General features: G+C 37.9%; 1 protein-coding gene across 3 annotated transcripts; it reads right to left on the bottom strand.

The window, feature by feature from the left end:
• Positions 1-70: 70 nt before the first annotated feature.
• LOC145453303 (uncharacterized) lies at positions 71-13,338 on the bottom strand. Of its 3 annotated transcripts, none has more exons than XM_080331288.1 (12): positions 13,090-13,338; positions 11,185-11,315; positions 10,337-10,416; positions 10,152-10,268; positions 8,827-8,942; positions 4,243-4,343; positions 4,065-4,169; positions 3,338-3,420; positions 2,366-2,504; positions 1,614-1,874; positions 789-891; positions 71-414 (listed from the first exon to the last, which is right to left on the bottom strand). In XM_080331288.1, exons 1-12 carry the CDS (start codon positions 13,252-13,254, stop codon positions 283-285), a joined length of 1,533 nt encoding a protein of 510 aa, XP_080187414.1. In that variant the 5' UTR covers positions 13,255-13,338; the 3' UTR covers positions 71-282. The 3 variants fall into 3 exon arrangements, 2 of the variants coding, with proteins under 2 accessions (XP_080187414.1, XP_080187415.1); XR_013919702.1 differs by having other exon boundaries at positions 368-414; positions 1,636-1,874; XM_080331289.1 differs by lacking the exon at positions 1,614-1,874.
• Between the last annotated feature and the right edge of the window lie 76 nt (positions 13,339-13,414).

The following is a 13,414-nucleotide window of genomic DNA, read 5'->3' as shown; positions in this document are numbered from 1 at the left end:
TTATGCACCAACAGCATATTATTGTAGCACCTCCAAATAGGAGCTCCAATAATGAAGTATTACTACAAAGTAATTCAAAAATGTTTATTTCAAGTCATTTGAAGCCGATCAAGAGTCTGAATGGCTTTGAAGGCACCACTATGGTGTAACAAAAATATATTGAAGAAATGAAATCCTGTAAGCGAGCAAGTGACAAAATAATAACACAGTTCATAGCTCGCTAACACAATCACACATATACACACATCAATTTGCACAAGTGAATATATACGCTACGAAATACTACATGGAAGAGGTTTTCTTAGAACTGGAAAATGACGAACTATCGCCAGTGAACGCACGAAACCTATATTCGAGTCCTTGCTGGTTATTTGACATTTTTTGGTCTAGAAGCTCCCTCTGTAGTTCACGGCCCTGTGAAAAGTGAAGAAATAATTAAACACATTGCTGGGTATTCCGTCGGGAGTGGATTTAATGTGTCGTCCATGGAGAAATAACGAACTAAATAATTCCTAAATTAGACTGAGCTGTTTTAATCACACGACTTAGATGCTGGCATATTTGATTTTACAAGAAACTACCCAAAATAATCCCTCGCAAAATTTGAAAGGAACATTCTTATGCCAGGGACTTGACTGAAATGTCTCTCAGAACATTATGCTTTAGTGGTTACCCCAACCAAATTCAAATCAACACCAAACCATTCCACACTCTATCAAGATCACAGAACACGACAACTTCACAGGTTAATGGAAATTATATTCAAAAACGAAGTTAGCCAAATTTACCGGATGAAACAAAGTTTTCTTGGAATCGTCTTTTTGTTTGTTGGTTCGCAGTTGAGTCGTGTGCTGACGTATCCTTGCCTGAACTTTATTATCTATTCTCTCCCTTGAATAGATAGTTTCGGGTCAAAACAGAAAGAAGTTTATGCTGTCTTTTTCAATTAGGTAATCCTCGTGCAGAGCATAAGTAGAATGCAGCCCTTGTTACATTAAATATAATAATTGATGATACTTGAATTTTGCAGGTCATCATATTTAGAAACATTTAATATCTATGTGTAACAGACATTAAGGTAATGAACATTCTATTTTATTACATTCTTTGGGTATCTTCGTCATTTAGATTTGTAACATGAATCAAGTGTCGCATAACATTGCTTTTTATCCAGTGCAATTAGATATAGTCAAGGCTTTCAGGAAATGGAATGTCTGCATTTGCTTACAAGAATACTGTGATTTGTTCTGGCCAATTACGTCATGAATATGACTATATCAATCATCATGAGCAGTACTGATTGTACCGACGTTCGCTTCTGACGAGAGTCATTCGAAAAGCTTATAGTGGAATAAATTTGGCAGTATCAACATATTTACTGCAATACTGATAGAATAGTATAAAACGGGCAAGTGTCAAACAAGCCTAATAGATGTCTTATGTCATAATATTACTGCACTGTCAGCTTTGAATGACATTTAAGTCCTCAAAAACTTACAGGATATAACAGCTCAATAGCCCTGAAGCTCAACTAGTCAAATGAAATTTATTCAACTAAATGTGAACGTCCAAGTTACTAAACATTTGTATTCGATCTATAACAGAAACTCAACCTGTCTCTGTGCAATGAATTACTCTGGTTTGGTCTTCTTTCGTTTGGTCTCTCCTTCTGCTCTGTGTCATCTCTCGTTTGCTTTTCAACTAATGCTTCATTGGCCGTAACATTGACCGCTGGTACTGGGGTCTCACTAACGCTCTTGCTTCTATCTGCGATTGACTTCACCACACCTATGGCCAAGTGGGTCATTTTGGCCAGCGTCTTTATTTGCTTTGGGGTGTCAAGATCATCCTCTTCTGCAATTACTTCCTCATCCCTCGAAAACAAGAAAATGCATACTATTATAAGACGCTAATAAGCACAATGTCGAGGAATAGCCTGCATTCAGATGATAGGTAGTATACACTTGGACTTGTAGTCAGATAATTCTCAGGAGACGGTAATTTCTGCTTAAATCGAGTCAACTACATCGTTTCACCTATTTTAAAACTTTAGTTCAAATTTTTTCTAAACTATCGACTGTTGAATATCTTCCATGTAACAACTAGAGCCCTGTTTGCTTCAAATAACTTACAGTCTGGTCAGAAGGTTTAGGCAGTACATAGCAGACCCTTCAGACTGCCTGGATGTCTCTCTGTAATAAGATTCGTTGTCAAAACAATCAAATTTTACAAAATCCAGAACAGAATTCTGGGAAACAGCAATTCTAATGAAATTCGATTCGAATTTCCGAGCACACAACACACTCAAAAGCCATACTCCATGACACAGTGACTTCACATGTTCAAAATCAACTTCATCTCTTACTTGGGTTTTGGTCTTTTGGGGTCAACCAGATCCACCCGCTCCTCCACTGCGCCAAAGTGGATCTGTCTTTCTTCTTTTGTGACAGGGCGGCCTTCTGATGGACCGTCGACCCCATAAGGAGGCTGTGGCCGCGTTTTGTCTTCAAAAAAAACCCAGAATTCAATAAAAATAGAATATAATTATAATGAGTGATTGCATTGTATGATTGTATACATTTAAGGGTATTCAGTGACGATGCACTTCAACTTTTTTTCCAGAGACCTTACTATTCAGGAAGCAGTATAATGCATGCAGAGCAATGGCCTTGCAGTAAAGTGTAGCCAAACAGTTAGTTTATAACCTACTATGAGTACTGTGGTGAGGTGCTGCTTCAGTCGGGAACAATAAGCTACAACTAATGCAGAATTTAGATGTAAAGATGTTTTGCCGACTAAATGTAAAGAATTTTATGCCGACACTGTACCTTGAATATTTTTTTGCAGGTAAACCCTACAATCTACATGCATTCTTGTGTTACCTTGGCGTTTCTTCGATATACGCCCCATATCAAACCAGTATTCCTGATGAAACCAATAAAAGTTTCCCATAAACACCACGCAAAAATTCATGAACGTCAACATTGTGTTTTGGTTCTAGTTCTAATACAAATCTGAAGGCATAGCATTGGACCCAGGGTCGGTTTGAGATTAAAATTTGTCAAAATTATCCTACTTCACACAAGATTTAGCCTGTGACCAAAGCAACCTGGGATGCAACACAGTGAGCATGGAGTAACATATATTAAATAATATTGACCACGGACCAGAAACTTACATTGCAGAGTTGATGCAACCGTAATGGTGAATAGCATGATAGTAGAAATATGTTGCTGGTTGTAGTACTAATAGTGACATGACTAACAGACACATACTTTCTTGATTTCAAATATAAATTCTAATATTATCCAATGTCAAATTAAATGAAAAGACAAACCCAATTCGTTTCGCGATTTTGGGACCAATAGTTTTTGTAATATCTTCGCTTCTCTTCGCCAATCATCCAAAACCCGTGTATTTCTGAAAATACAATGCTGACTTACTAGTGTTAGATTATAATCACAGTAGTCAATCACGGAAGGGTATTAAATTGGAAAGATGACCATCATTGAAGATGACAATCTCTTAAATACAGAAAATAACTCGAGATTCGACCGATAAAGGCATTTCATTGTAACTTCGAACAATAGAAAAGTTACTACCATATTGGTAATAGGTCTACTTGAAGATTAGGGCCAGAAACTGAGATAAGAGTGAGAAAAATTGCATATGAATCCGAGGATGTTCATATCAGCCCAGAGTTGTGAAAAGTGGTTTCAACATGACCCGAACACAAAACTGAACAGTCACCACAATGGCTTGTACTCCGACTGGAGTCCTAAAACATGACTCGGACTCGTCACTTTGTTCCCGGACTCGGACTTGACTCGTTGCTGAATTGAAAATGACTCAACTCGACTAGAAACTAGAAAAGTAAGATTGACTTGTCACTCGGAGCCATGTGACTTGGTTACCACCCTGCTCATTTCTATTTCAAATTTATTCAAACACGTATTCATTAAGCTAACGTACTGTAGCTAATTCAGCTGAAACAGGCATCCTTCATGGTACCAGAACAGTAATAGTATTTTTTGAAAATAAAAATATGTTGGCCGACAACTTACTGCTTCTTCTCGTGCATTTTGGCGAGCCAGTCCTTCCTGTCCATTTGTTCACTTTGTCTCCCGTTTGTACTTAAAGTGATGTCTTTCACCTTCACCCGGGCCGATCTAAAGTAAAGAGGATCACAAGACATGACCATTGTAATAAATACTAGTCTTCACTATAAGTAGAATTGCTTACGAAGTTCCGTTAATTCTTTTTCTCCTCCAAGGACTTGTTCTTGCTTCGTGTTGATGAAACATCGCTGGGATCGGTGTAGGGCCATGTCGAGAAAGTTCATGCTGGAATTCAAAATAACACCAATAATTATTCAATAATAATCGTTGAGTTATATTTTCATCTGAACAAGACGCACACAATGTACAATGCGATGCAACCTGCATCATTTTACGATGGTTGTAAGCAGATGGTTTTGGATAGGATTGTTATTATAATTGTTAGCCTAAATTAGGAATACAGATAATTGATGTTTTGTTAGTTCACAATGATGGTTCACTTGAAAGATATGGTTAGATCATGTTCACACAAGATGTAGAAGGATTATTGAGTCAGGTATTGCATTATGTAGAACAGGGGTGTCAAACTCAAACTACGTCGCGGGCCGGATTCAAACCATCTGATCGCTCGCGGGCCGTACCATTCAAATGATTGAAATTCCATACCCTTGTTTATTGCTTGAATACTCAATTATTAGGCCTATACAATAATATATCACATTGTAACGGATCATAGGGTTCTACTCTAGCAACACTTTTATTAGCGAACAATGGAGTTTTCAAAATTAAGACTATGGCCGGTTAAATACGGTAATATAAACTGTTAAAAAAGTAACTTTAAGGACGGTATACCTCATGTGTACGCGTTATGAGGAATACGAGAGATATACTGTTGCTGGTTCAATACTATTATATCGTGATTCAGGTGTCTCCGTGTGCAGAGGTGCTGTTAAGTCATAAGTGAAATTGGGAGTGCGTCCACAGATATCTGAATTATATTTTCGTGTAACAATTAGGCCTATATTCTCCACGTAACTTACATAAACCGGTTTCTCACTATGGCGGTTAAACTTCTGTGAATAACTACTTTTTATCCTTTTTCCTTAAAACTCGGAATCAAGTGTGCATTTTTTGCCTTCTCGGAGTTGGGCGTAAATGACGGCTCTTCCTTGCTGATGGCGACTAGAGTGAAACCACAACAGCACTGTCGGATGGCTATAAAGTGGCCTATGAACAATTGAACATACTCGACATTTTGCTATCTTGAGGGATAATTTGATGATAATATTTCGTACAAACAATCTCAACATTTGTAAGAAATGTGCTGGATAATACAGCTACTTTTCAAAATAGCTTCAGGGGCCGGATGAAATGTTTGACACCCCTGATGTAGAACAAGGAATGAAAAATTGTACAAGCTTGTGCAGCGCATAGGAGAGTGACAAAATTTCCAGAATTATGTTTGAGTACAGACTCATTTCGAAATACCGGCATAATACTGACACATCTGTATATATCGTGTAGAAAGATCAATGTTCATAATTATATCTACGTCCACATCTATTGCTGCAATTATAATATTGAATACAAATCTATTCTATGAAATTCTACCTGTCTAGTTAGTTGATGGTCAACTAAACATTACTTTTTCAAGTAGTTAGTTTTAGTTCTAGATGAGGATTCATAAAAACTTTAGTTGTAGAGTCACTAGAAAACATGCATCATCGTTTGTCATGAATCGTGATAACAGTGTTCTGCTGTATGATGCTCTTGCAGTCATTGCTAGCTCGGAGTAGTTGATTATCAACCAACTTGGTCGGTAGTTTGCACAAGTCTGGTCTTGAACCAATGAGAATAAAATGAACGACTGAATAAGCCTTTTCTTTTGTTGGAAAGTAGTCGGTCACTATGCAATTTATCCAATCACTACAAGTGTAATAACAAAAGAAAAGAGTTGGAAAATCTCAACATGCATTACAGTATGAGATCAATCCTGTTGATATTAAGTTGACCATAACAACGGACACAGGGTAAATGCCATCATAATCCTGCGAAGAGCGAGATTTTGAAGCCTCTGAGTGTCTTTTCACCATTGTTACTATTATTAACGAACCGATTCAAGACATTGTTTACTTTCTATAGATAGTATCCTTTGAAAGACACAATGTAGCAAACAACAACGTTCTGTTGGTTTTAGTTAACTTACGTGGGATTACCTACTGAGCTAGCTTCTAGAAATAATAAAAGGCTGTTTACACAACTGGATTAGGTAGCATAATACCTAATTTGCTCGTTGAGAGAGTTTGATGTAAAGAAAACCCAAGCCAAGTTAATAGACGAACAAATTAGCAACCAATGAAAATCTCAAATTACAGTTTTAGCATTGAATACTATGGTTGCCAATGCACCTACCATAAAGTGGGGTTAATTTGGGCAATGTTTAACAACTTTACCAGACTCCAGGAGAATACATTATTATATATAATTTTAGGATTGTGAGTTTGCATTACTAAAATCTTCATTGTATCAGTACCATTTTTATTTTTCCTTTGTCCAAAGTTACCCCTGCATTCCGGGTAACTTTGGACACTCCAAGATTTTGTAATTTTTCAGTCACATTGAGGCTTCTTTGGTCTGAGTACAGTGGTTCTCAGCAGTTCTCGGATGCTGGTCCGTGAACCGGTACCGGTCCGCACCTATTTTCACTCAATTTCGATTTATACTGAGTTGGAAAATGTAATAGGCTTGTCCATTAATTCAAGAAATAAACACCAAATTTAGAACGTAATTAAGAATGCTTTATGGAGCAATACTTTCGACTTATCCTAAGTTGCAAATGTTGTACACCAAGCCTGTAACTGGCTTAATACTAGTACTAAGTGAAGTCTAAGAACGATTTTTTAATGAAATTTGACAAAATTCGACAATACAATTTAGCGACAATTGACAGTATAATCAGCTTTCTTTCAAACGACACTCAACAGTCAACAGTTAACCCTTTGCGACCGGCGGTCCAGTATACTGGACCGCGATTGTTTAACACGGAGGAGTCGTTATTTGTTCCAAGATAGCTCGACCTGCATTACTTTCTAAACTGTAACAATCGATTTATATGGATAGCTATTATGAATACGCATACATTAGACCATGTAAAACCTATTATATCAATGTATATCCTGCTTGAAATGCAGATTGAACATGCAAAAACGTTTCCCGCGAAATTGAATTTCTAATGATGTTCGCGTGAATGAACGCCTGGAACATAAACCATTGTATCTTCCGTTCTAGACGTCATATAACCAATTACAGTTATCTTCTATGACTTGTCGTTGGTCATACTATTCTCTGAAAGTCCTTATATCGAAGAATATCACGTGGAGATGTTTCAAATCGACGTGAAAGAAAGCAATACCTTATTACGTGAAAATCATGGCTGCGTAAGTTCATCCGACTCGTTGCGGCTTCAATCAGATATGTACAATTGCTTCAGGCAATTGCAAATTGTACATATGGTTGGTCATTATCCTGGTATATTCATCAATATCCCTATCATGGGGTTTAGTATTGTATAACAAAAGCCGACACCAGCCCTAACACTACACAAATAAGCGTGAGAGTTAGGCTATTTTGGTACCTGAGCCTGTAATAACAACATCATAAAGAGGCAGGTATACATCTGTTTAGATGGCACACGAAGTTACTGTTGGCTTCTATGACTACTGTTGATCATACATGGAACATTAGCCGTGTGGAATACAGTTCAAATTGATGTGAAATAAAGCAATAATGCATCACATGAAATGACTTCTCGAGCGTACATGGGCACTGGGCAGTGGGCAGTGTCGAATAAGCCGATATGTGTATACTTGCGAAACCGTTATGCCGTTGCAAATTACATATAACAAGCCACTGGGGTTGATACCACTGCAATAGCATGGAGATATATAAAATAGTTACTATGTTATGTAGAATTGGAAGTGAATTGCCTTCCGCGAGATACGTGATTACGTAATCGATTACTCATCGGCGGCGGCCGCGTGATTCGTGCTCAACATGTCTACTTTTCCAAGATCGTAGCGCTGGGCTAAGAAGCGCTATAGTAGCGTGTAATGTCTCGTTGGAACGTAGAGATTCATGCGGAACGCAATCAGGTGGTCATATACCAAGAGAGGACCTAAGTATGACGTCAGGAGATATAGAAGAACAAAATTGTATTTTATTTTCAAGAAATCGAGAACATTTTCTCGCACACCGCTATTACCTCTGGCGTCTGAGCCGTAAGAGTATCTCAGACCGCTAGGCGGCTACTTCAGATTTACGGCAATATATTGGGCGTTCATTTAAGCCATATGGATGACAATTTATCGTCTTTTTTGTGGATGCAGTCAAATTTTGGTCAGTAGGCCGGCCGATTACAAAGGGTTAATAGTTTAAACAGGTCCTTTTTGTTCCAAAAAGTAGCTGTGTTGATTTCAATTTTTTTCAAGTTTAAATTTGCCTTGAAATTTACCGGTGTGGAAGCAAAAAATGTTTAGAACCACTGATCTTCATAATAATGAACACCAACTATTTTTTAACCATTATTAATCTTTGGACGGACAGCTAACAGCATCGGACCAATGTTATGCTTGTCTATAACTTCATGAACATCGCCGAACATCAGTGAATAACAACCAGCCTATTGCAGCAGTTTTGTTCATAAGACCGAACTATCGCATTCACTTGATGGTAAATAGATCGAAAAATCACAATACATCAAATTACCAACCGGCTGGTAATTGATTTCACTATTGACTGATTGTGTGCTGAGACGTTCTTCTTCATCATCCGATGACTCGTTAACTGCTTCATTATCAAATCCCCATTCCATCTCCTCATCGTGTTCTGAATATGAATACATCTGATTAGAGTGCAGAGGATTTTGTATGTTCTAGCTACGTGGTTCTCAACCTGTGGCACTCGAACTCATTGCAGGGGGTATGCAGTAAATGCATTTCTCTTTTAAGTAAAATTACATTTTTCACAAATAATTTTTACTAATGTAAGAAATGTTTCATCGAATTCATTGATAATCAGACACTCACATTGGCCTACAGTATGTAAATAAGAGGCATGTACACTGCTTTTCAGAAAGGATAACATAAGTTGGTAGTTGAGACATACAACTACAACACTAGTGCACGTAAGCAGTTTTCAATGAAGCATTTAATAAGAAATTGATATACTTAGTACCGTTATCTAATTAGTACGGCATGAAATGCCAATCGAACACCATTGCTTTGACAGAAAAGCTTTTCTTACACAAAAGTAATTATCTACCAACATCAGCTTGAATGCTCCATCATAAATTGCTTAATTCATCTTCATTAGGCTGAGTAGTGAAAATGCGATTACGATCGCATTTAGCAACATAGTAGGAGGGTCGCTAATGTGAGTCAAGCTTGCTTTACCTGAAGAGATGAAGACAATTACTTGCGGTACTAAGACAACTTAATAAATTGTTAAATTTCCTGCAAGAAATAACGAAATAGTGTAATGGTGAAGCATCCGGCCTCTTGATCGGTAGGTCGTGGGTTCGATCCCCGGCCGGGTCAGACCAAAGACCTTATTAGTAACACTGGTATCCATGACTTCCCTACTTGGCGCTCATGCATTACTGGGATAGCAAGGAGGGGTGGTGCATGACTTGAAAGGTTGTACAAGGCTATATCTGCACCTTCCTTGTCCAGCGGCATATGCACATCATGCATTCATGGTATGCATATGTACAGATTGTGTGTATGTCTATCATGAGTCGGTGTATATGCTGGAAAAACATCAAAGACAAAAGTAAACTATGTCTTTTCCTATCACTAATCTTTGATTGTTTTAGCTTTATAGTTCAATTTTAAAAAGCACATTAGTGGATAGATATCTGGCTCCAAGTAATAAGTTATTTTACTGCATTGTTTTAAGTGAAGTGAAGTGCATCTGAAAACACATACTCAGCCATGAACACAGTAAGTTCAGTTCATTATTAAAAATTTCATCATCCCAAGATTGCAATACAATGAAAAGATAGGAAGATGCTATACGGAAAAATGTTCGACTAACCTTGCATTCCTCCAGATGCATTCAACACATCCAGAAGATAAGACAGGATAACTTGCACCCCTTGTTCTATGATTTCTGGTGGTGGCGTCACTAACGGATTACCTCTCAAGCTAAGCCCTGAAATAAGAATAGCACACTGGCCATCAGCTTGGCGGGTTAACCTACATATTAATAAGTGAATGTACCTGTGATCGAGGTGACGTTGCCCAGCTCAGGGGGTAAATGTGTTAGCTGATTCCGCTCGAGAAGAATATTCTTCAAATTTCTGAAAGAGGAAACTCAGAATCGTTGATCAAATTTAACCGGATTTTCAAAATGAAACACATTGGTATCACTGATTGGTGTACCGGCAAGCTTTCGGTAAAATTCATGCAAGGGACAATATTTAGCTTACTCGATCATTAACAAATTCAGTTACTATTAATGCTACGTCATTACAAAGTAGGTTATTAACTGTGGCTATTACCAATATTTCTGGAAGTCGATGTATTGGTGCATCCTAACCATAAATCACAATAGTACGACACAATAACTTAAGATAGTCAAATTGATTTACTAAAAGCTTTACAACTGAGTCTCATTAGCAAAAAATGTAGGTAATACAGTGAATCTAATTCACAATTTAAGAAAGATTTTGTATGTGTAGTGCAAACAACTAGAGAGAGAGAGAGATATGATATTCTTTCTCGCCTGCACCATCGAGATGCTTTGGCGACGGAGTTGCGATACGGCCCCATGAGGTCATCTAGTCTGCGCCCCCGTTTTTTTTTCTCCTCCATGCTATCCGTGATTGCTGAGCGCCTAGCAGGATAGCTGCGGATACCATTTTTCGAGTCTTTGGTATGACCCGGCCGGGGATCGAACCCACGACCTACCGCTCGAGAAGCCGGACGCATAACCATTACACTATCTCGCTCGGTAGTAGGCTATATATATATAAGCTGAAGTAATCCAACCAAACCCAAAACCCAAATTGTTTCCAACCAATCACACATGGCTTATTAAACTAGATGTGGTAGATCTTCACATTTACCTGTGAATCCCAATGCCTGCAGGCAAATATTCCAATTTGTTGTCACGCAAATCGAGCCATTTCAACATCGGTAAATTTTCAAATAGGTCTTCGGGTAACTCGTCAAGATGATTCGATTCGAGGTAGAGAAACTGGAAGAGTCAATAATAGCGAATGAAAACTGAGTTTCACTACACATCAGTATGATTTGATTTACTAGAAAGTGTAAGAATGGCCTATTGAAGAAATCAAAAATTAAAGAATGAGAATAACACAATGCCTACATCCATTCCATTACTTGCCCTGTAAAATTCAGAGTGCATAAAGCATAATTATTTCTTATACATTCCGTAAGAATAGCCACAATTAATTGTCTGAATTTAGCTGAGTAAAGTTACTCGGCTAACATAATTTCAAAACAGAATAACAAATGGCTAACTGATGACCAAGTCTTATTCTGAAGAAGACCTAATTTATAAACCCGAACTGTGACATTTTCCTATGGCTGACTAGGACGCATATCAGTAGTACTATGATTAAAATAGAAATCATAGTTGTAAACTGAAACAAGTAATGAAACATAGCGAAGAACTTTGGGAACAACAGCACCATGCCCGGTAGGCTACTGGATGAATTCACTTCTTAATTTCAAGTACTGTAGCAGAGTATTATCCTAGTTACAGCTTCGCATAGTCATTTGTGTCGCAATTCGTAGGCTCCCAGTGTACGCACGTATTTTCCTTACAATAATTCAAAGAGGTAGACACAATGAAAGTAAGGTCTAAGAGTAGTAGGCTGCATCTCCTGCAAGCAAGGCAGTTGCAATGCAATAAATCACAACACAATTCCATTAACAGACGTCTCGCTTTGTTACAAACAACATACGAGGATCAGACTAGGACAATTGTGGAACAGCATCTCGCCAGCTATCCGACAGTGGTCGAGCATGTCCGCATTCAAGTCGAAATACAAGCAATTTCTTCTAAATCAATACTAGCCAGTCTTCAGGATTACCGGACCACGACCTAACATCGACCTCGCCCTTCGCAACATGCCACCTCATTTTGTCGCTTGCGTCTTATATTCTCTGCATTACTTTTCATTCAGTGTGCATGCCTCTTATTTACTTCGCCTAGGCTAAGGTGGGTGTCTGATCTTAAAGGCTATTCCAAGTTGTTTCAACACCTTCCTATCTTTTCATTGTATCGCAGTCTTGTGATGTTTTGAAACGATGAAAATATTATTAAACCTGATTGACTGATCAACCAAAAATTTTGTACTTTTTCACAATAAGATTAGAAAAAGAATAATTCCTAAAGTTTTTTCCAAACTTGATTATAATTAGAAATAATTACAAAAACTTGAAAATTAAATTGAAATAAAATATATACGGGTATTAGAAACTCAACTGGAATCTCGGTAGCCTACATTTTGCCTAATATAACAGGTGAGCAGCGATGATGCTCTAAGTCAAAGTAAGGCGCCTACAGGGAATTGTGTGAGCACAGGACACCGATTCCATACGGGATTAGAAAGAGGTGCAACAAAATTCAAGTTCAGTTCATACGAAAACAAAATTCATTCTTATAAGCATGAGAATGACAAATTTCTGTACAGTAAGCTCGGCTCATTTCCCAGTAGGCTATACAGTTTGCTTGTAGCATTTTCAGGAAAACCAGAAATTGGATCAAAATACAAATATGTAAACATTTCTCAAATTAGATTAGACTACTTTAGATTACCGGAATTTCGCTTGAATTAACCTGACTACACAACCAAAATAATCATCTAATTTTCCATGTCTGACAGTGACGGAGGCATCAGCACTTAGAGAACAAACCATCATACTCGCCGCACTCACATATAACATTCACGTTCGAATTCTAGGCATACCGCACTTCAACATACCATTGACTTCAATCTCACCTCAAGATTTGGGAATCGAAATATTTCTTCCGGAACAGCATACAGCGATTTTGCGACGAGATCGAGATAAGTATCCGCTGTTTGATGTTGCTTGATGATCTTCTTAACCTCAAGCTCTTTCACTTGCTTCAGTTTTTCTATTTCAGATGCTTCCGTTGCTCCCATGTTGATATCACTATTGTAGGCCTATTGTTACATTTCTTGTATGAGTAGACGCTATAATTGCATCGGTATCATACTGACGTTTAATGAACACTAAACTCAACACAGTTCTCGAGTCGAGACCTACCCTACCTTGGCAGCATGGCCTAGCTAATGTATATTA

This window comes from Botryllus schlosseri, chromosome 13, assembly GCF_051294905.1.
Source record: "Botryllus schlosseri isolate E-star chromosome 13, Bs_hap1, whole genome shotgun sequence".
Lineage (NCBI taxonomy): Eukaryota > Metazoa > Chordata > Ascidiacea > Stolidobranchia > Styelidae > Botryllus > Botryllus schlosseri.
This window is presented reverse-complemented; position numbering and strand designations above follow the sequence as displayed.